This window comes from Sphaeramia orbicularis, chromosome 11 (genome assembly GCF_902148855.1).
Source record: "Sphaeramia orbicularis chromosome 11, fSphaOr1.1, whole genome shotgun sequence".
In the NCBI taxonomy this organism is placed as follows: Eukaryota; Metazoa; Chordata; class Actinopteri; order Kurtiformes; family Apogonidae; genus Sphaeramia; species Sphaeramia orbicularis.
Window position 1 is genome coordinate 1918231 of NC_043967.1, and position 24877 is coordinate 1943107.

Sequence of the window (24877 nt, forward strand, 5' to 3'; positions counted from 1 at the left end):
GACAGAACTGGGATTAGATTTGTGTTGTTTGTTCAAAACTAGCTTTCAGGGAAAAGTGCAATACTAATGTTTAAAATACATTTAGTAATTATTTATTTAGTTGATTTTCTATTTGATTTATAGCAGCAGAACTATATTATTCCTGTTTTTCTATATTCTATTGTCTCCAAACATTGGGGGAAAAATGTTCAAAAATTCATAAATGCATTCAAGACATTTTAAAGGGGTTTTCTTTCTTCCCGTACCAAACTGAAAAAAAAAAAACGAACCGTGTCTTTGAAAACCGAACCGAAAATTTGGTGTACCGTTACAGACCTAGTACGTATGTGTGTTCAGAGTGTAAGTATGTGTGTATGGATACAGAACTTGGCATAAAAAGTCACTTTCAAATAAATGGATGTGATCTCTTGTCAAAATGTCCCCTTCATTTGGAAATCTGAGTCAGTTTTGGCTTGATGTAACATTCCTCCACAATATACGATAAGAAAAAGAAAAAAGGTGTTCATCCCTTCTAAAGCTGTCACTGTTTCCAAACTACATTTCCCAGACTTCCTGCCTATATCCGTACAGTAAGTTTTGAACGTGCCTTAGTCTAGAGTACCAGACGTCAGTGTGTGGATTGGAAATACTTCATGACGGTCTGTCCATCGTCACCTGGTCATTTTAAAAGAGAACAAACGAACAGGATTCCCATTCTCACTGGGAAAAAATAAAAACAACTACCAAGTGGAAATGGGCTGGATTCAGGAGTCTAGATGTGGACTACCTGGGCCGGATGATCCTCTTCTCAGACGGCTTGGAGACAGTGTTGAGCGTGTCCTTGGTAAGATCTGAGTCCTTTCACATGTGTGTTTTGTACCGTATATGTGGGACCCACGCTGTTGGAGGCACATGTAGAGGATGTGCTTCTGACAGGTTCTATGTGCTTTGAGCTTCGGGTTCGTCTGGAGTACGTTCTGTTACGTGTGGTCGATGTGTCGGTGGATGTGTGTCACTAAATGTGCCTCTGAAGGTCAGCTGATCAGATGTCAGACAGGGTGGTGCTGGGTCAGCTGGGAGACGTGGACTGTGCTTCATTAAATACAGAGTAATGAAAAGTCCAGGTGTCTACTGTCCAGCGCTGCTCGGGTCACACTGAAGCAGCCGCACAATGGACGGGTCGTTCTTGGCTCCTTCCACAAATTCCTCCAGGGACAATTTACCTGAGAGGAGAAGAACACATTAGCATTCGCATTTCATGCATTTGGACCAGACTTCCAGACTTTTCCTGGGACATCCATGCATATTTCAACCAAGGTTCTAATAGTTCTGGATTTTTCATTCTAGTTTAGTTTTATTTAGTTTGGACTTTTTTTTCTCTAATTCAGTTAGTTTTAATTTGCTTTTAGGGCAGGTTTGCTAGTTGTTATTAGTTTTCTTTTTTTTCTAAATGCTTAGTTTTAGTTTAGTTTTAGTATTAATTTTAGTTTAGTCGTCTCTTTTCTCTTCTTCTCTGTCGTCGTATTCAAATAAATCCCAGACAGGACTCTGCTGCTTTAGTCTCCATGTTTCCAGGTAGAGTGGGGACCAGAAGACGACTGGAAACCACAAGTGAACACAAGTGACGGACCCTTAAATATCATATGGTGACAGCAGAGAAAATTGCTGGAGCGAAATAAATCTATTTCGTATCATTCCGACATTGACAAAGACGAAAACGAAGGGAATTTTATTCATAACTTTTTATCCGTTTCAGTTAGTGTTATAAGCACACAAAACAGTTTCAGTTAGTTATCGTTTTTTTCTTTTAATTATAGTTTTTATTTATTTCAGTTAACGAAAATGTTTTTACAATTCTAGTTTTTGTCATTTCATTAGTTTTCAGTGACGATGATAACCTTGATTTCAACATTGTGCAGACATTCATAAAGCCTGGAGGAGAAACAGGGTGAGGGTTCTAGACAAGCCCCAGTAGAGAATGACCGGATCATGTTGAAACTAGGGATGGAACGATTACCGGTATAACGATAAACGGCAGTAAAATTGCAGACGGTTAGTATTACTGTTTAAATTCTAATTCTCATGATAACCGTGTTTGATTACTGCACTTTTCTGGAGAAAACTCCTATGTACAGATCTGCTTTTATGTCAAATATTTGAGTATAGTTTTAATTTATTACAATTTTAATTGTATATACCTAATATTTGGAACCAATATTCACTTTTAAAGTCTTTGAAAAGGTTCATTAAACATCTTTGTGTTATTTGTGCAATAAATTATATACATTTTTCAAATTGGATTTTTTTTTTTTTGTGTGTGTGTGTTTTTTGTCCTTTTATGTTTTTATAGTAGGTTAAAGTGAAAAAATAATAGACAGATGATATAGATCAGTGGTTCTTAACCTGGGTTCGATCGAACCCTAGGGGTTCGGTGAGTCAGTCTCAGGGGTTCGGCGGAGGTCAAGACACACACTCTACTCAGTCAGGTGTGTGTGTCGGTCTAGGTCAGTGTATGTAAACAAATGGCTTTGGAGACTCTTTCTCTGATTGACATCCAATATACGTGGTGTATTGTTGTTGCTTATAGCACTACAACACATCTGGAAGTGTTTATAATCTCTTCCACTCGTCTGACAATGAATTATTTGAGTATTTTCCACATCGTTGTTATGACTTTTGTTACTTCCTGTTAACCACGGAGGCAGCCATGTGTAGCATTTGTTTACATTTTTCGGTCACCGCACTGGTCAGTTACAATCATGTGACGACTGACACACCATCGCGGATGGAGAAATCGTATTACACTAAAGCCGAGCTAGTGCCGCAATAAAACAATGATCACAAAAATACTGAAGGAGTACAACGAGAACTTTTTTTTGATACACTACATGCAATTATCTTTTTTTTTTATGTCAAAATTGTGTGGTTCAGAAAGTTCGGAGCGAGATGAAACGAAAACCGGGTTGACCTGACGGCCTACATATGATTCATGATGACACGCCCTGCTTGGCCATCACTAAAGAAGGGTTCGGTGAATGCGCATATGAAACTGGTGGGGTTCAGTACCTCCAACAAGGTTAAGAACCACTGATATAGATGAAGTTGTGCTGAAAAAACAGATCCCAAACATGGGTATAGTAAACATTTGTTTCTATAGTATATAAAGGCCAAATCAAAAGGACTGAAAAACAGACAAAACAGGCTCAGACCACTAAGGGTTAATATTTGAATGTTTCTGCAACAGAAGGGACATTGTGCCAATTATTTTATTTGTATTTTTTTGTTGTTTTTTTTTGTAATACAACTGGGTAAATTATTTCAGTGTGTGTATTATTGATTGTGATTATTTTGGTCACAGTAATTGTGATATGAAATTTTCACATCGTTACATTCCCAGTTGAAACACAATGAGAATAGGATATGGGGTACATGAAACTGGAGCTGAAACGATTAATCGATTAAGCGCTTGAAGCCAATGCAAAAATTCACGATTTGATTAATCGACTCGAGTTGATTGAAGGGAAATATTCTATTGCAGTTTTCCTGAATTGAAGCTCCTTTGTGCGTCACAATAAGCGTCCGTGTGAAACACAACAGTGGAACCAATGTTTAACAGCCGAGAAATGAAGGAAACAAAGCTTTGATTCAGGAGAATTGTGGTTGAATGATTTTTTTTTTTTTTTTTTTTAAATCACTTTGAGTTGATCAATCGTTTAAGCTCTACAAGACCAAATTCAAAACCAAACAGCCAGACCTTTGTCTGATGACCAGAGCTGATCCAGGGCCAGTTCACTGACTAGTATTTAGTGAAACTGCACATTACAGCAACACTCCTAAATTCTGACCTATGGAGGGTAGGGGGAAAAGCCACACATGAACATCTAAATGTCTATTCTGGGCTTTTTAGCTAAGGTGAAAATAACTTTGGTGTACGGCTGTAACTAACAATTATTCTCAGGGTTGTTTAATCTTTTGTAGGGATGGAACCATATGAAAATTTCATACCACGGTTATTGTGACCAAAATTATCATAATTATCATTATTATCATGGTACTGTTGAAATTGTGCTCAAAATGTTCAAAAACTACTGATACCCACACTGAAATAATTTAACCAAGTTGTATTTTGAAAAAACAAACAAAAAAACAAAAAAACCCCGAAACAAAACAAAACAAACAAACAAAAAAAAACAATAAAATAATTGGCACAATGTCCCTTCTGTTGCAGAAACATTTAAATATTAACCCTTAGTGGTCTGAGTCTATTTTGTCTGTTTTTCAGTCCTTTTGATTTTGCCTTTTATACTATAGAAACAAATGTTTACTATACCCATGTTTGGGATCTGTTTTTTTCAGCACAACTTCATCTATATCATCTGTCTATTATTTTTTCACTTTAACCTACTATAAAAACATAAAAGGACAAAAAACACAAAAAAATATAAAATCTGATTTGAAAACTATATAATTTATTGCATAAATAACACACAGATGCTTAATGAACCGTTTCAAAGACTTTAAAAGTGAATATTGGTTCCAAATATTAGGTATAGAAAATTTAAATTGTAATAAATTAAAACTATACTCAAATATTTGACATAAAAGCAGATCTTTACATAAGGTTTTTTCCTCTAAAAGTGCGGTAATCAAACACGGTTATCATGAGAATTAGAATTTAAATGGTAATACTAACCGTCTGCAATTTTACTGCAGTTTATCGTTATACCGGTAATGGTTACATCCCTAATCTATTGATTATATTTTCATTCAATCAAGTAATCATTAGATCAATAAAAGTAATCATTAGATCAATAAAATGACAAAAAAAAGTGAATGTTTCAAAGAGCCTTCCTCATCCTGTGTTTGTTTCACAGCCCAAACAACTGATGGACAAAAATATTGGGACACATCACACCTAAAGCATTTAGGACTTCCCATAGTTGTTGATTTGAAATGTTATAATCGTAAAAATGTTCATGTTTGTTGTCAATAATTATCACAATAAACGTCAAATCAATATTTAACTATCAAAGGCTGTTAGGAGGAGAACATTTAAAACAATTACACGTGTAAAAAAGCATTTTTAAGCACAGATGAAAATATAAACAAAACAAGTGGAAAAAGTAGGCGGAGCTAACTAATACTCCCGCCCCTCCTGCTCACTGATACCCTGCCTAGTGAGGGATTAATGCTGAATTTGAAATTAAAGATAACTGAAAACTAGATTAAACTAAATGACTGTCTTTTTTGGGTAGTTCAGGCAAAACAGGACAACATTATTCTACCCAAGTCTTAACTTTTAATCTGATCGCACTTCTGTCTGATGAATCAGGTGAATAGTCTTTGAGAAACTGACTGGACAAATTTTCAAAAATTCATAACAAAATCCAAAAACTAACATTCAGCCATCAAACTGTGCCCTTCACCCCTCCTACTGGTAAAGAAAAATCTCAGACACAAAGACAGAAACACCCATCCCAGAAATCGGTTGGACAAAACTCTCAGACAGAAGAACGGACAGAATTCCTAGTATATCTACATAACTCTGCTCATAACAAATAGAAGCCACAATACAAGGGCTCATCTCACAGGAAGTCATTCAAACAGTTCCCATCCATTTCCAGAAGTGTACCCCAGAATGTCTCTGACCACCGTACTGGTAAAGGTAACCCTGCCCCTCCATATCTGTCTGACCTCCTTCATGTTGCCCCTCCCTCTCGCACCCCCAGATCTTCCTCCTCCATCCACCTCACTGTTCCCTCTGCCCCTCCCACCACCATCAGGAGCAGAACATTCAGCCGCTCTGCCCCCCAACCCTGGAACTGCTTTTGCCACCGGAGCTCAGAAATACCACTTCAGTCCCTCTCCTCCAATCCAAACTGAACCCATCTGTTTAGGACTAGGGCTGAGTATTGGCCAGAATCTGGTGATACGATACAAATCACAATACAAGGATCACGACACAATATATCATGATATATCATGATACTGTTAAAGGCATTTTTTTTGTTTGTTTCTATTTTTTAAATGATTATTTGCTTGAAGAATTGAATTACACCAGAAATCTGCACAAATACTAAACACATGTTTATTTGATCCCAACAGGATCTAATGTTACATCACAAAATGTTCCTGTGTTCAAACTGAAATTCTGTTTCACAGACATTACAGTTTCACATCCTGTTCAAATGTTCATATTCTATTCATATTCTAAAATCATAACATTGTTTTTGTGCAATCCCAACAAAGGAACTAACATTATTTAATAAAAGTGTTAAATAATAATAAATAAAATATAAACAAAAAAAAAAAACAAAAATGAACCTCCACAATATCTGCATTTGAATAAATACTTTTTAACATTGATACAGTATTGTGAAATGAAATATTGCGATATATTGCAGAACCGATATTTTCTAACACCCCTATTTAGGACCGCTTTCTTTTTGTGACCACAATTGAATTGACCAATTTTTAACCTGCCGTTTGTTTTTTACTCTATTTTATTGCTTGTTTTATACTCTCCTGTTTGTTGTACGGTGTCTTTGAGTGCCAAAAAAGGCACATATAAATAAAATTGTATTATTATTATTATTATTATTATTATTATTATTATTATTCATTCATTCATTCATTTTCTGAACCCGCTTTATCCTCACTAGGGTCACGGGGGTCACTGGAGCCTATTCCAGCTACATAGGGGCGAAGGCAGGGTACACCTGGACATGTTTCCAGTTCATTGCAGGGCTGTTATTATTATTATTATTATTATTATTATTATTATTATCAGTAGGCTGTTTTTCCTTGGGGTGGGCTCAGAGGGGGAACAGACGCTCCCACAGACTGAAGGACAGGACAGGGTCTCACCATCTCTATTCGTGTCCATCTGCCTGAAGATCTTTTCTGTGCGTTTCTCTGGCGTTGACTCGTCTTCAGGCATCTTCATCACAGAGGACACCATTTTGTAGATGGCCTGCACAGATGGAACAAAGATGGAAAAATCACAAACTGACTTTGAACGAAGGGGGCTACGAAGACAGGTTTAATGTTCGGACAGTCGACACATTTATAGAAAGTAGATCAGTGTGGGAAAGTTATAGCACAAAATACAGTATGAAGTGCACAGTGTAGAAAGGTTACAGCCCGTCTATCACTCATCTCCTGTGGAAGGAAGGCAGATAATAGACGCATCATTTTTCTGCAGTTTTGTTTCCTGATTTGACTGCACACAATACAGGAAATACAACTCTTTGGACTTTTAAAGCTACAGTAATTGCCTCGTAGTATGCTGCATAAGTTTTATTTTATTTTATTCGTAAGTGATGAAGGTTTAACAATACACTTGATGAATTGTACAAAATGTTCAACCAGAACATTGTATCTCATCATCTGTTCAAACTGATGTACCACAATGCAACAGTGCAGTTGTGTGAATAAGTAGTACACAACTGGGCAAAATGTACAGCTATCCAAACAGCAGCACACTATTTGATTTGGTTTGTGTTTTAATGACTGCAGCCTGCCTTTATTGTCTTACTGAATTATGTTTTATGGGCCAGATCAAGTGAAAGTGAACATCAGTGTCAAAAACTTCAGTTTCACCGATCATTTCTCAAATGGGCTCATTTTTTAGCTTAAGAACTGTATTTTATGGAACTTTACAAATTCCAGTATCACTTGCAGAGAAAAAGATATAGCTGATTTTGTAAAGTTTTAACCCTTACGGACTAAAATATGTAAATGCTCTATTAACTTTAATAATAATATTTTTTTTGCTTGTATCAGTGATATTTTAAGTCTGTGAATCTGTTGGAACTAATTATTCAACAGTACAAGAATATACAGGGGTTGGACAAAATAATGGAAACACCTTCACCTCAAGATGATAATGCCCCAATCCATACAGCTAGAACTGTTAAAGAATGGCATGAGGAACATTCTAATGAAGTTGAGCATCTCGTATGGCCGGCACAGTCCCCAGACCTCAACATTATTGAGCATTTATGGTCAGTTTTAGAGATTCAAGTAAGACGTCGATATCCACCGCCATCGTCTCTAAAAGAGTTGGAGGGTATTCTAACTGAAGAATGGCTGAAAATTCCTTTGGAAACAATTCACAAGTTGTATGAATCAATACCTCGGAGAATTGAGGCTGTAATTGCCGCAAAAGGCGGACCTACACCATATTAAATTATATTTTGTTGATTTTTTTAAGGTGTTTCCATTATTTTGTCCAACCCCTGTAGAAAGGTTATGTCCAATCCAATTATTAGTCAAATCTGCTCTGCTATTAGCTGTATATATGACTTCAGCTGTAATATGTCTGTTCAATAGAAGTTTATGAGCATATTTGTAGTGATTTAGTCCCAGCAAAGTCTTTTATTCTGATACTGAACAAAGGTCCAAACTGCTGTGCCCGTGTTACAAGATTTGTGTTCATAAAAACTTATCATTTAAACATTTTTACCCAATATTGATCACAATTGTAGTTTAACATCATAGCATAGTATCAATTTCTCATGAGAACAGCATGTTTTGTGCATTTGCGTAACGTGAAAAAAAAAAAAATTATGTTCATTTTGAGTCCCGTGTTTTTACCCAAAATGTTATTTCTGTAAATTATAACGTGTCATGTGAAAGTACTTACTGAGACCTATTCATACATGTATTAAACATGGAGAGAAGTTATTTAGTTTAAACACAGACTATTGAACATGAAACGTGTCCCTGTGTCACCACTTGATCTGGTCCTTGTGTATTTTTAGTCAGTTCACCTCAGTTAGAACTGCATATTTATTCACACATTATGATACTGTGTTGGAATTAAGACGCTTTTATTTGGAAAAATGTTCATCTAAGTAAGACAGAGGTATTTATGGTATATTATTGTTCTTTATGGTTCTTATTGCTTTTATATTGCTTGGATTTTTGACTTATGTATTGCATTTGGACTTCCTGGAGCCTGAAAAGTGTCGTGTACTGGTGCTTTAACTGCTCATGTCAGTGGTCCATCCTCCAGAGTCTGGGTCTACTCCAGGTTTGTATCTGATAAAGCTTGGTTTTCCTTCCACTGTCACCAAGGGCTTACTCCTAGAGGATTCTGTTGGTGTTTGTAAATTGGCTTAAGAGTCTGGTTTAGATCAGCTCTAAATGGAAAGTGTCATCAGATAACTTTTGTTATGACGTGACACTACATAAATAAAATCTGAGGCAGCAATTGCAATATTTGGCATTACATCACATTCTTTTCATTTTAACCAAAAATCTAAAAATCTCATTGCCTGCACCACTCTTCCAGCTCGTCGACAACTACTACTAAAATGGAAAGATAAACAACCTCCAACATTTAAATCTTGGTTTCTGGATCTTTTACATCATTTAACATTGGAAAAAAATCAGATATTCTGTAAGAGGACGTGCCAATAAGTTTTTCAGTACCTGGCAACCTGTTCTGAATCACATAAAAGAGGCAGATCCATCACTTATTCCACAGTAGTCTGATTAATACGAGTCTGTGACTAATATCTGTGTTCCTTATTTATTTATTTACTATTGTTATTGTCAATTATCTTTTTTTTTTTTTTTTGGTGCAACAGGGTGGGAATGTTCATGGGTTTGGGTTAAAAAACAAAACAAAAAACAATGACTGTATTATGCTTTTCTGTGACTTGATATGTAATAAAAACACTTTGACCATTATAGCTTATATGGCAAAAATGCATTTTGGGCTGTGTGAATGTAATCCAGAGCCCTTCAGTGTAATAATGCAACACCTCCTTAAACCCCCTTTGTTACAGTCTACTCACCATATATTTTTTATTAATAAGTTTTTATTTTTATCAATAACTAGAAATTTCAGGTGACCCCATTTGAATTCCAGGTAACCCCACGTGGGGTCCCGACCCCAAGGTTGAAAAACACTGATTTAAGGAGAACGAAGCCACAGATGAGTTTCTATTTCAGCATAAAATCTTGCCTTTTTCTTGAACCTCAAAACAGACTTGTTGCTGCCACTCTTCTGTCTGTGCTTGGTTATGGGGACATTATTTATATGAATGCATCATCACAGTGTTTACATGCTCTTGATACTGTTTATCACGGTGCTCTGAGGTTTGTTACCGGCCTCAGAGCTCGTACTCATTGTCTTTTATAAGCTCCAGTTGGATGGACAGATCTTTTTATGCGCAGGCTAAAACACTGGTATTATTTAATTTATAAATATACTTTAGGTCTGTTTCCATCATATTCACTGGTCTACATCTGTTGGAACAACTTTAATAATTAGGTACATTCTCCAGTGTCAGGATCTGTTATCCCTATGTGTTCCAAAAGTCAGGACAGAACTGGGAAAGAAAGCTTTTAAATGTTCTGCTCCCACTCAATAGAATAAGCAGATAAACCTGAAGGAGCTGGTCTCTGTAAATACATTCAAAGTCATTCTAAATTAACAGGAAATGGATAAATGTGGACGTACAGGTTTTTCTAATTGACTGAATCAGGTTCTGCTTTGAGATGCTTTTAAGGAACATTGTTGATTATACTTTTAGAAAAATGTGATTCTTTGATGGTGTTTTATAAGTATGTTATTAGTTTAGTGTTTTACGTCTGGTTTTAGAACTGGGTTTAATTATGTGTTTTATGTATGTTTTTAGTGTGGACGTATGGGTGACATCTCTGTTGTCTGGAAGTTCTGCTCTTGCTGTCTTGGCCATGACACTCTCGAATGAGAGAATTTAATGAATAAATACATAGACATTTTAATAAGCTTTTGTATTTTTCACCCTGTTCAAGTGTTATAGTTTGTTAAGTAGGGCTGTGTATCGGCAAGAATCTGGCGATACGATACAAATCACAATACTAAGATCATGTTATGACATATCACGATACTGTTAAAAAGGAAATTTTTTGTTTCTTTTTTTTTTTAAATGGTTATTTCCTTGAAGAATTGAATTAGACCAGAAATATGTACAAATATTAAACACATTTTTATTTGATCCCAACAGGATCTGATGTTATATCACAAAATGTTCCTGTGTTCAAACTGAAATTCTGTTTTACAGACATTCCAGTTTCAGATCCTGTTCAAATGTTCAGATTCTATTAGTTCAGAACTAACATCAGAACAGGATTTGAGTTCAATCCCAACAAACAAACTAACATTATTTAATAAAAGAGTGTTAAATAATAAAAACAAAATACAAAAACAGAAAAACAAAAATGAACCTCCACAATATCTGCATTTGAATAAATACCTAAAAATATTGATACAGTACTTTTTAATATCCATACAGTATTGTGACATGAAATATCACAATATATTGCAGAACTGATATTTTCTTACACCTCTAATGTTAAGGTGTTATTTAGGAAAAATAAATAATCTGTATATTCCTTGATTATCTTGCAAATAGACACAAAATAAATAAATACCAATAATATGCACAATAATTGCAGTTGAGGCTACAGCTAATGATTATTATTATCATCTCTGTGCATTATTTGTTTGGGTTTTTTTTTATGATTAATGTGATAGCCAACAACTCATTGACTAATTGCTATAATCCAATGCCAAATAAATACTGAATTCAATAAAGGCTACGCATATTTACAGTAGGTCACTACTGCACAACAGTTTAATAGTGACATAGTTGAATTGACAGTGACTAGTGCCAGCTGTATTTCAGGGGATTACCACACAAACACACTATAAATGGACAGCAGAGACATGAAATGGGATTACACCTTCTTTGCTACAATTTAGAACTTTGTGATGTAACATGTGTGAAGGATTGTTGGCTGTTGTGTGTCTGAACCATTCATCCAATAAGAAGAAGAGGCTGAGTTTAACCCCCAACGCCGCCAGGCAGAAATTTACGACATACTGTTTTCATCATGGAAACAGCCCAGATAGTGTATATATATTCTCCCAATAACAGTTTGGACGTATTCAACATGATTCTAGGAACCTTTTTCAAGCACTTGTTTCTCGTTGGATCGGCTAATATCGGCTAATGGAAGCAAAAGCTCCCACTTCTGACCAAGGTTCTAATAGTTTTGGAGTTTTACTAGCTTACCGGCCGACAGGCCGTAAGCTACTGTCGTCCGGCGTCGTCGTCTGTCATCCATTACAAAACTTTCAATTGTCTTCTTCTCCAAAACTACAATTACAATTGACTTCAAACTTGGTATACAGCTTCTTTATGATGATGTCAACACAAGGTATTGAAATTATTTCCATCCGGATCTGATTCTGGATTTCGTGCGACTTTAAAAAATGTCCCCATTATAAGAGATAGGAAGTGGATGGATGCGATAACTCAGTAAATCTAAATGATATCCAGTGTAAATGTCTCCAGTCCAGCCCTGATGGGGAGATGACCCAAACATAATGTCCACATGCTGATCAGGATCTTCTTCTGGATCTGGAACTGATGCAAAATTTAACATGGGATCTTATGGGGAAAAAATCTCAATTGTCTTCTTCTCCGAAACTCCAGTTCTGATTGACTTCAGACTTGGTATACAGCTTCTGTATGATGATGTCAACACAAGGGATTGAAATTATTTCGATCCGGATCTGATTCTGGATTTGGTGCGACTTTGAAAAATGTTCCCATTATAAGAGATAGGAAGTGGATTGATCCAGTAAATCAGTATCAATGATATCAAGTTGGAATTTGAATTTTTTACAGATGTGATTGGAATATGAGCAAAACATGGGCTGTTTCTGTAATAGAATAAATACACAGAACTGGGTGAGAATAAATGGCATCTGGATACATTTCCCAAAGCTTTTAATTTGGCCGGTAAGCTACAGGGCCATTGGTCCTATTTTTTTCATTATAGTTTAGTTTTATTTAGTTTTGCCTTAGGTTTGCTAGTTTTTATTAGTTTTCATTTTTTCTAAATACTTAGTTTTAGTTTAGTTTTAGTTTTTCATATCTTATCTTGCTCGCTGTCGTATATATGTTTCCAGGTAGAGTGGGGATGAGAAGACGACTCTAAACCACAAGAGGTGATGGTCTGTGAAGTGTCGTATGGTGCCGCTAGCTAAAATTGCTCGAGCTAAATAAATCGATTTCGTATCAATCTGACATTGACAAAGACGAAAACGAAGGGAATTTTATCCATAACTTTTATCCATTTTAGTTAGTTTTGTAAACACACAATACAGTTTCAGTTACTTATCGTTTTTTTCTTTTAATTATAGTTTTTACTTATTTCAGTTAACGAAAATGTTTTTACAATTCTAGTTTTCGTCATGTCATTAGTTTTCCTTAACAATAATAACCTTGCCTCTGACACATGTAAAGGAAGGTTATAAAAGTGGATCAATTTTTGCATATAAGGTATGTTGTGCCAAAAGTAAAAATACTCACTAGTAGACTATGTGTGATGCGTATTTTTAAACTTATTTGAATACTTCGGTTTGCAACATATTAGTGACATGTGGCAATAAAAAACGGTGCTAGCTTAGCAGTGCTATATTTTGATGGCCTTCATCACGCATGCAGTTTCTTTAGGAGATGCCATAGTAGTTCATTTCTATAATCATTATGACCAAAAAATGCTGGGATATAAATGCAATTTCTGCCCTTTATTTTTACAAAGACCAGAATGAATGCAACAATGTTTTATGGGAAGCAGATTGGTGGACTTCACTTAAGAGTTTGACCAGACCAGAGTGAGGAGATGGGACAGCAGAGATGAAGAATATAATCGACCTAAACCAGGGGATGGAAATGATAGTAACAATGCTATCATTTTGTGTAGAGTTACAACTTTTTTTTGTAAACACATGGCCATATGTTTATGAATGTAACCATGACAACACATTGTGTATATAATGTAATTATAAATGTCTGCACTTTCCATAAGTGATTTTTTTTTTCATTCAATTTCATGTCAAGTTAAATGCTATACTTTTCATTTCCAGATGCCTGTTTCTAAATGTGTTGTGTATTTGTATATCCATTGTGTTCCGTAAGTTATAATGTAAATGTGTAAATGATAAACAGAAGTACGAATGTTAAAATTGCACTTAGATTGTTCATAAATTTTCAGGTTATTTATATTTTTTGTGAAAGGACAGTTGTAAGTATAAACATTTTTATTATAAAATTTTACTTTTTGCACTAAAACAAAGAGAGAAAGAAGAAAAACAGAAAGAGAAAAATATGGCATTGTCATTATCTATAGGTTACTGTGTTACTATTTTACTGGTCCAGCCTTCTTTAGATTATATTGGTCTGTATGTGGAACCTGAACTACAATGAGTTTGACACCCATGTTCCAAATGAGAAGCTTGAGCTCTGTCTGTTTGGATGATAATAGTTCAAATACATACAGTAGGTGTGACTGGCAAAGGGCAAAAAAGCAGGAAAATATATGGCACACCCACTGGGGGTGCAACGGTACAGGTAGAACACAGTACAGACCGTACTGTGGTTTTTGGGCCATGGTTTCAGTACATGTTTTGTGTGTGAAGAAAACTGTTTTTTTTCCCAAAATTATATTTTTACTTTGCTTGTCAGCAAAAACTGAATTTCACAGTAGGAACAAATTCTATCACTGTACTGAATAAAATAACACTTTCTGTACTGAACAACAGAACACTTTCTTATTCGTTGACTACTTGTATACAGTCATATAAAATACACACGTGCACACACACAAGGCCCAAAGAGTGTGAGGCCCTACCCTTTTTACCTCATTGAAAAAAGCACCCTTTTTGTTTTCTTTAAATAAATTAATTCCTGTTCTGCATAGGGATGTACAAGAAAACAGTAGTATAAAAACACTACGGTTATCTAACGTACGCATTTCCTTGTAATAGTGTGTCACGGTATGTGTGTTGAGTCTAAAGCTGCTTCTATGTCCGCTCTTTCTCAGAGAGACAGAGAGAGAGAGAGAGAGAGAAGAGGGGGAAAGGTTGGGAGACAGAGAGGAGAGAGAGAGAAGGAAGAGAGAGAGAGAGAGAAGGGGGGAAAGTGAGAGAGAGAGAGAGAGAGAAGGAAAGAGAGAGAGAGAGAGAATTGGAGAGAGAGAGAGAGAGAGAGAAGGGGAGAGAAAAGAAAGAGTGGGAGAGAGAGAGAGAGAGAAGGAAAGAGAAAGAGAGAGAGAGGGAGAGAGAGAAGAAAGAGAGGGAGAGAAAAGAGAGAGAGAAAAGAGAGAAAGAGGGAGAGAAAGACAGAGAGAGAGGGAGAAAAAAGAGAGAGCAAAAGAGAGAGAGGGAGATAGAGAGAAAAGAAAGAGAGAGAGAGAGAAAACAGAGAGAGAGGGAGAGAGAGAGGGAGAGAGAGAGGTGCAAGCTGTGGTCCCATCTCCACTCCATGTGTAGTTACTGCACAGATGAGATGCAACAGTGGAGTGAACTAATCCCTCGTCAGTTATAAAGCTAAACCCCCCCAAATTACTGTTGTGGAGGCACAACTTTTTTTTTTGGGGGGGGGGGGGGCTTTCACCTGCCTGGACAGGCACACACACTCAGTAGAAACACACCCCTGAAAATAGTTGCTGTTACAGTCAGGACACTGAAAATAATGTGGCATCAATAAAACCATGTGGGTTTTTTTATTGCCTGTTGCAATAAATCTGCAACATACCCAAAACTCCATTTATTTTATGTGCTATAGTCAAATTAACAATCTCCACTTAATTTAGCATCTGCTTGAAAGCAAAAACACAAATAATTTATTTAATATACTTGTATATAAATTCAGGCGTTCAGGGTAGAGGTGTTAGAAAATATCGGTTCTGCAATATATCGCAATATTTCATTTCACAATACTGTATCGATATTAAAAAGTACTGTGTTGATGTTTTTAGGTATATATTCAAATGCAGATATGGCTGAGGTTCATTTTAGTTTTTTGGCTTTTTTTATTGTTTATATCTTATTTATTATTATTTAACACTGTTTTATTAAATAATTGTTATTTGAAGCATCCTAAAAGCACTTTTTACTGTCTGAGAGAAGTAGATGGTAGTTCAAAAAGACGAAAATACTGTTCTGATGTTAGTTCTGAACTGATAGAATATGAACATTTGAACAGGATCTGAAACTGGAATGTCTGTAAAACAGAATTTCAGTTTGAACACAGGAACATTTAGTGATATAACATTAGAGCCTCTTCTGATCAAATAAAAATGTGTTTAGTGTTTGTGCAGATTTCTGGTTTAATTCAATTATTCCCGGAAATAATCATTAGAAAAAAGAGAAACACCAAAAAATTGCCTTTTTAACAGTATCATGATATATCATGATATATCGTATCGTGAGCCTAGTTTTGTGATTTGTATCATATCAGCAGATTCTTTCCGATACACAGCCCTAGTTAAAGGGTTAATGCTGGAGGAGTTGAGGACATGATGGGCACCAGTACAGAAGTGTACAGTTACTGGACGTGAGTGCTGAGTCAATATGCCGATCAGAGCAGGGCTGTTCCCTTCTACAAATACACATGGGTCTCATTTAGAGCCGTCTGATGCAGCGCTCATTTCTAAAATTACACAGCAGCTGGTTGTCCTGCCGAGGGCCGTCACACGGTGGCTGACACAGACGGAGGAAGGAGATTTAATGCAGCTGGTGTGGAAGGAGGAGCTGAGGGGGTTTTTAGGACCAGGGAACATGACATGGTGTGGAAGGAGGAGCTGAGGGGGGCTTTTAGGACCAGGGAACATGACATGGTGTGGAAGGAGGAGCTGAGGGGGGCTTTTAGGACCAGGGAACATGACATGGTGTGGAAGGAGGAGCTGAGGGGGGCTTTTAGGACCAGGGAACATGACATGGTGTGGAAGGAGGAGCTGAGGGGGGCTTTTAGGACCAGGGAACATGACATGGTGTGGAAGGAGGAGCTGAGGGGGGCTTTTAGGACCAGGGAACATGACATGGTGTGGAAGGAGGAGCTGAGGGGGGCTTTTAGGACCAGGGAACATGACATGGTGTGGAAGGAGGAGCTGAGGGGGACTGTTAGGACCAGGGAACATGACATGGTGTGGAAGGAGGAGCTGAGGGGGACTGTTAGGACCAGGGAACATGACATGGTGTGGAAGGAGGAGCTGAGGGGGACTGTTCGGACCAGGGAACATGACATGGTGTGGAAGGAGGAGCTGAGGGGGGCTTTTAGGACCAGGGAACATGACATGGTGTGGAAGGAGGAGCTGAGGGGGACTGTTCGGACCAGGGAACATGACATGGTGTGGAAGGAGGAGCTGAGGGGGGCTTTTAGGACCAGGGAACATGACATGGTGTGGAAGGAGGAGCTGAGGGGGGCTTTTAGGACCAGGGAACATGACATGGTGTGGAAGGAGGAGCTGAGGGGGGCTTTTAGGACCAGGGAACATGACATGGTGTGGAAGGAGGAGCTGAGGGGGGCTTTTAGGACCAGGGAACATGACATGGTGTGGAAGGAGGAGCTGAGGGGGGCTTTTAGGACCAGGGAACATGACATGCCATGGTCACTGAAGGGCTGCAAGGTCTGACTGTGACAGAACACAAAGAAGAAGCAAAAATACTAACCGTTACAATCTCCAGCATCTCTGCCTTGCTAATGTAGCCGTTGCCGTCGAGGTCGTACATACTGAAGGCCCACTTCAGCTTCTGGTCCAGACGGCCACGGGAGGTCACACTGAGGGCGATGATGAACTCTCTGAAGTCTATAGTCCCGTCCCCGTTGGCATCGAATGTGCGGAAAACGTGTTCAGCAAACTTGGAGGCGTCTCCGTAAGGGAAGAAGTTGGCGTAGATCTTCTTGAACTCCTCCATGGAGAGCGCGCCGCTGGGGCAGTCCCGTAAAAAGCCCTTGTACCACTCAGTGATCTCGTGCTCGGTGAAGTCGGTGTTCTCCACCAGGTCCTGCATGACGTCAGGACGGAGCTTGCTGTTCTGTTTGCCCATGGCTGGTGCTTGTGTTGAGGCTGTGGGTGGTGCGAGGGTGGCGCTGCTTTAGACTGCTGCAAGTGAGGAGGAAAAGGAATAGAAAAAATAAAAAAAAAAATTTGTTACAAATCATCTGAAATTTGCCAGGGCTGAGCAGAGGCACACAGTGAGGGCACCAATGTAAAAAGTACAAAAGCACTCATTCACATTAAAAACCTCTTAGAACAAAGATGTCTTTTTCAACAATTTGTTTTGCAAACAAACAGCTCTTGTTTCTCTTAACACTTCAGGCTAACAGAGCTTAAGTGGCATGAAATAAAGATGAAGTCAATAACAAGGAGAGCTTGTATAATATGTATCAACAAATAAATAATACTGTCATTATTTTTGAAAAAATAAGGCTATACACCCGACAAACAAAAAGAAAAAACCTCATCTGAATCGTCTATCTGACTTGACGAGACTGTTGCTCTGGCTGTGGGGGTCACAAAGTTTCAGAGGTCAAGGGGGTGTGGCTACTAAATAGCTTGATATTTACCTCCACCAGGAGGTATTGTGATCACTTTGCTTTGTGTGTGTGTTTGTTTGTTTGTTAGCAACTTTATGAGAAAACTCTTCCACCCATCTTTCCCAAATCTTCCCCACAGATAGGCCTAGGCCCTGGGACCAACCCATTACATTTTGGGCCAAGTAGGCCAAAGTTCAAGGTCACAGCAAGGTCACAACATCTACAATTTTCCTATCTCTCATCATTGAGCAATTTTCGAAAATTCATAACAAATTCAAAACGACTCCGATTAGCCTCCAATTTGATCCACCCATAGTTTATAACAATATCTTGTAACTGGCACAAAATTGTCCACATCCACTGTGGAATGTGGACTCTGTGGACATTTACATTTCACATTGAAAATCCCATTCACCACACATTTTTCATTAGAACTTAACAAATATTGATTGGAATTGAATGTAATTTGACAGACACATGACTGGTACCAAGCTTCAAATTTTTCTGCTGAATGGAACAACCTGGAAACTGTTTAATTTAAAAAGAAATAGTCGATCCACGCATGCACACCGTTTTGGGTGCTTGGCGGAGGTTTGCGTTCTCTGAACACTTGTTTTAAATGCAGACAAAATATGTTTTGAGTGGTTCACACAGACTTTCAATTATCATATTGGGTGAATACGTATTTATAAGAGCAAATTTTAGCCACAGTTCCATATCGGCATCAAGGATGTCCTTTTATTTTAATTTTACCTGCACTCATCTTTTGCATTTTCTCTCTTCCTGTGCCATGGCATAATGCTAATGAAAATAATCCTAAAAGCCCTGACAGTATGTGGGTTGACAGACACAGTCAGCTCAGTGGAGGATGTGGTCTTGTACACCTGCAGTGGAACACCACCAACTGTTTTAATAACCTCAAAAGCAGCTAACTTCTATTTCCTGTAGGAACTGTGACACTCATTTGCAGATACACACATATTCATCCAAATCATCTGTATTAATAGCTGTGGTGCTTTACTGACTGAAAAGTGAAAACATATCAGTGTACAGACCGAGTCCCAAATGATCCAAGTTGAGACAGAATGTTTTCTGCTTTTAAGGCACATGATGCAAACATCTTTAAATGAGAAGCTCCTGAGCTGATCCAATGTATGTGTGTGACTAAAAATCCCTTGTCCACATCATGAAGGAGCATTTCCATTCAACAAAGAATGTAGCTCATCATCTTACCCCACAGCTACTGTACTTAGCACTTGCTCTTATCCGACCCCTAGCTGTTGCTGAGCTCTTCAGCTTGAAAAGACAAGAGAGAAGCTGTTCTAAGCTGATGATAATGACAGATAAAATCAGCTGTGTCAGCTCCGGCCAAAGCAAATTACAATACACATAAGCTGTTCCAAGAGGCAAACAAAGATCTGAAACCTCTGGATATCCAGACAATACTGGCAGCTCCTCTTGATTTGGTTAAAGACCCCAAAGATTAAATGCAGCTACTTCTGACCAGGTTTGTTAGACATTACTTGAAGAGTTAAATTAGACTAAATTTACTCTTAGTCTTTTTGGAAAGCATTTCAGGATTAATCATCCCTACACTGACCTCTGCAATATTATTTTTTGTTGTGCAATTTCTTGTGTGTGGGCGACACAGTGGTGCAGTGGTTAGCACTCGTGCCTCACAGCAAGAGGGTCCTGGGTTCGATTCCAACCCCAGTCGATGGGGGTGGGACCTTTCTGTATTTATGTGGGTTCTCTCCAGGTACTCTGGCTCCTCCCACCATCCAAACACATGCACTGATAGGTTAATGGGTTCATCTAAACTGCCCATAGGAGTGAATGTGACAGTGGTTGTTTGTCTCTATATGTTCAGTCTGTGATGAACTGGAGACTCGTCCAGTGTGTACCCCACCTTCACCCCTATGTAGCCGGGATAGACTCCAGTGACCCCCGTGACCCTAGTGAGGATAAAGCGGGTTCAGAAAATGAATGAATAAATAAAATGCTGAAAATTATAAACAGAGAACATTAATGTTTGTTTCCATACTTGTCACTCACCAACACTCGAGCAGCTCTACAGTGGAGATCTAATGTGAGACCAGCAGTCTGTCTATTCATCCTCCGTCTACTCAAGCCTGCAGCTCCAAAAAATCATTAAGTCGAATATTTTGTCATTTAGTTATTTGGTCTAAAAATTTCACAAAGTGGTGAAAAATATTGACTAGTGCTGTTCAAGATGAAATCCTCAGACGTCCTGTTAAAGGCCCATTTACGCTCAGTTTTGAACGCATACATATATAGGGTTATACAAATACAGAGGGGGCGTTCTGTCTGTCCTCTGCCTTCATTATGTGGTTATTTCTGTACATCTTTTGGGAGGTTGCGCATACATACCCAAACAGAGGAAACGGTGCAGTACTGTCAGAAATCATGGAGGCAGTTTTAAGACTTAAAGAGAATACTTTCCAGATATGGCAGAACTTTCAAAAACCTACTGTTTAAGTTGGTGAGAAACTACCGACATATTTACAACTAACATTCTCAATAGCAACATTAATAAAACCTCCTCTGTCATCGCTGTTTTTGTAATTATTGGTGCTTCTCCTCCTCCAGTGCTCACATGGAAGTATAAAGGCAGTGACACTTCCACTGTTTGGAAGACACTCATCTCTTTTCAAGCATAAATGAACCTTTAGTCCACAAACCAAAGATATTCAGTTTATTATGACAGAAGGAGAACGCAGTCAGAAAGGGGTCCAACTTAAGAAGCTGGAATCAGAGTCAGTGCTGTTCACCTGCTGTTACTGCTACATTGAACTGATGCAGGGATACTCTGGGTCAAGTTGATGTTCCACTGACCCATTTCCTCACACATGTGTCCTTCATTGCCTGATTGGAGATGTTTTCCAGACTATTTGTGCAAACTGATCCCTCGCTCTGAAGTTGCACCTGATGTTAATTAAAGGCAATTTACACCTGACCTCCACACATGGAGCTCCACCCACTTTCATCTGAGAATAGTAGGGGTGTAACGGGACAGAAAAAGTTTAGTTCGGTACATTGTCGGTACAGGGGTCTTCGGTTCAATACATTTTCAGTACAGTGAAGGGAGACCAGCGGGGGGTATACAGAGGGTGCGCTCCGTAACCGCTGAAAACCCAAACTGAAACTTAACACGCTTTGAATGTCTGACCTGGCTTCTGCACCTCTGTTATACTCTCTGTTGTCATGTTTACCGCCCCTTATCCGTGCCTCAGGGTTAGGGTTTCTTTTTTTTTGCAGCAGTGCTGACAATTCAGCAGCACCACAGCACCCTTGCTGAATGTATATAAAGGAAAAACTGCACATGGGTTCTGCTTCCAGCCACCCTGCTCAAACTGTGTGCATTCTCCTTCAAGCTTCATGTGGAAACTTAATTCATGGAAGTAAATCTGTCTCATCAGATTTTGAATTATAAAAGCCAATGAATTTCTAGCACAGAATTTTTCTGCACTGAAATTACATATCTGAATTTTTTTGGTGTCACATGACCAACCTAACGTAACTTCATTGGCTGACTGTCGGTTTGACTTGAGATAGAATCCTTGCTTATCCTTGGTGTCCCAGACGTGTGATCTGAATTTCTTGCTTCTGAATTTTTTGCGTCTGAATTTTTTTTAATTCTAAATTTATGAACATAGTAAAATTGAGAGACAAAAAATTCAGATACTTAATTTCAGTGCAAAAAAAAAAAAAAATTCACATACTTAATTTCAGTGCAAAAAAAAAAAAAAAAAAAAATCAGATTCAGTGCAAAAAAAATTCAGTGCTAGAAATTCAATGGCTTCTATAATTCAAAATCTGATGAGACAGATTTACTTCCATATGTGTTCTTTACATAGGCTACATGTTTTCATTCGGTACACCTTCTTATTGTATCAAAGGCCTCGAACCGAAACAGTTCGGTACAAACGAGTGCACCGTTACACCCCTAGAGAATAGGGTTGTTTTTTTTTTACTGCTCAGACCTCAACGACTGTCCACAAATTTGGAAATGTGTCTCTCCGTTGCCAGTTCTATTCTACAGAGATGACTGGAAAAAAAATTAACGGCTTGATTTTAGGCACACAGTGAAACTACAAGACTTGATGAGTACATGTCAGCAAATTTGTTAATTATTGCCAACTTTAAAACATGACTATTTTAAAATATACAGTGAAGGGAGCACTTACCTTTAGATATATTTAGACAGAGAGACACACAGATATTTTCTTCCTCCAGTATTTTTTCTTTAAACCCTGTCCTATTCAGTAATTTGGCCTCCAATAGAAGTGTACTGGTGCCACAGTGGTTCTTCCTCTGTTGTTTATAAAAATTCTGTCCACACGATCTTTATAGAGGTTTGAACCTGTTGTGGAGGTAAGTAGAGTTAAATGATCACTTTGGAAAGTTCATCGTTTATTTTAGGAACCGCTTAAACCTGGAGAGGGTGGAGAGGCTGCAGGAGCTTATTCCAGTTACCATCTGGAGAAGGCAGGGTACACCGTGAATATGTACAGATGATCAACCATTCACATCTACAGGCCATTCAGATGGACCAATTAACCTATTAATAGGGTTGTTAGAAAATATCGGTTCTGCAATATATCGCGATATTTCATTTCACAATACTGAATCAATATTAAAAAGTACCGCATCGATATTTTTAGGTATTTACTCAAATACAGATATTTTGGAGGTTCATTTTTGTTTTTTGTTTTTCTTTCTTGTTTATATTTTATTTATTATTATTTAACACTGTTTTATTAAATAATGGTTATTAGAAGCATCCTAAAAGGACTTTTTACTGTCTGAGAGGCAGATGGTAGTTCCTTTGTTGGGACTGAACTAAAATACTGCTCTGATGTTAGTTCTGAACAATTAGAATATGAACATTTGAACAGGATCTGAAACTGTAATGTCTATAAAACATCATTTCAGTTTGAACACAGGAACATTTTGTGATATAGCATTAGATCCTGTTGGGATCAAATAAAAATGTGTTTAGTATTTGTGCAGATTTCTGGTGTAATTCAATTCTTACAGGAAATAATCTTTTAAAAAAATAAATAAATAAATAAATTGCCTTTTTAACAGTATCATGATATATTGTGATATATCACATTGTGATCCTAGTATTGTGATTTGTATCGTATTGCCAGATTCTTGCCAATACACATCCCTATCTATTAAGTGCATGTCTTTAGACAGTGGGAGGAAGATGGAGGTGTCCACCCCCAGCCGCTGTTGGACTCATCTCCTGGACCTTCTTGATATCAGATTACAGTGCTCACCACTGCACCCCCATGCTGCTGTTTTTAAAAATCTCTCACTTAGTTTGCATGAGTAGAAGAAGCCCAAACAAATAAAATTGATTGAAACACACAATAGACATATAATTAAGATAAAATCCTCACAACACACACACATACAAGTAAAACTTTGTAAAGCCTGACAAAAATTATAAAGGATTATTCATAATTCATAAAACACATAATTTCCCACAAGAGATCAACATAAGTTCAGTTGCAGCAATAGCAGTTCACAGCTCCTTATGTGTTAATGATACAAACCAGAGTGCGTATGAGGATAGGTCAAATGCAGAGACTGTATTTGTGTATGAGGGAAGATCAAGTGAGCCAGACTTTACTAGCCTTTTTCCACCTTGTTCATAAATAGGGCTGTGTATTGGCAACAATCTGGCAATATGATACAAATCACAATACTAGGATCATGAAACAATATATCACTGTACTGTTAACAATGCATAATTTTTTGTTTTGTTTCTTTTTTAAAAAAATATTTTTTCCTGGAAAATTTGAATTACACCAGAAACACACAAATACTAAACAATTTTTATTTGATCAGGACTAGAGCTGCAACCAATTAATCGATTAGGTGCTTGAAGCGAATGCAAAAAGTCACAATTCGATTAATCGACTCAAATTGATTGAAGGGAAATATTCTATTGCAGTTTTACTGAATTGAAGCTTTTTTGTGTGTCACAGTAAGTGTCCGTGTGAAACACAACAGTGGAACCAATGTTTAACAGCAGAGAAATGAAGGAAACAGAGCTTTGATTCAGGAGAATTGTGGTTGAATGATTTTTTTTTTTGGATCACTTTGTGTCAATTAATCAGTTGCAGCTCTAATCAGGACAGAATCTAATGCTGCACCACAAAACCTTCCTCTGTTAAACCTTAAAGTGCAGGATGTGGATAAATAAAGTTTAAAATCTGGCTTTACCAGAGCAAAAAAACACACACAAAAATAAATTTAAAAAATTAAATTATGTTTGACAGACATTACAGTTTAAGATCCATTATTTTCGTGCAACCCCCCCGCAAAAAATAAACTAAGATCTGCCTCTTTGCGACAGTAAAAAGTGCTTTTAGGATGCTTGAAACACAGTGTTATAAATTTCAAAAAACTTCATGCGTGACCTGCAGCATCATAATACTACTTTTTTAGTACACAAACAACAGAGCAAAATA

At 37.6% G+C, this 24877-nt stretch overlaps 1 protein-coding gene across 2 annotated transcripts in view; it reads right to left on the reverse strand.

The window, feature by feature from the left end:
* Positions 1 to 329: 329 nt before the first annotated feature.
* Positions 330 to 24877, reverse strand: part of ncaldb (neurocalcin delta b) — a 34048-nt gene continuing 9500 nt past the window's right edge. For both annotated transcript variants that reach the window (XM_030147363.1, XM_030147362.1), the window contains exons 2-4: positions 17501 to 17934; positions 6847 to 6952; positions 330 to 1202 (exon numbers count right to left, since the gene is read on the reverse strand). In XM_030147363.1, the coding sequence (XP_030003223.1) occupies positions 1108 to 1202; positions 6847 to 6952; positions 17501 to 17878 (579 nt within the window). In that variant the 5' untranslated portion in view covers positions 17879 to 17934 and the 3' untranslated portion in view covers positions 330 to 1107. The remainder of the gene's footprint in view (positions 1203 to 6846; positions 6953 to 17500; positions 17935 to 24877) is intronic.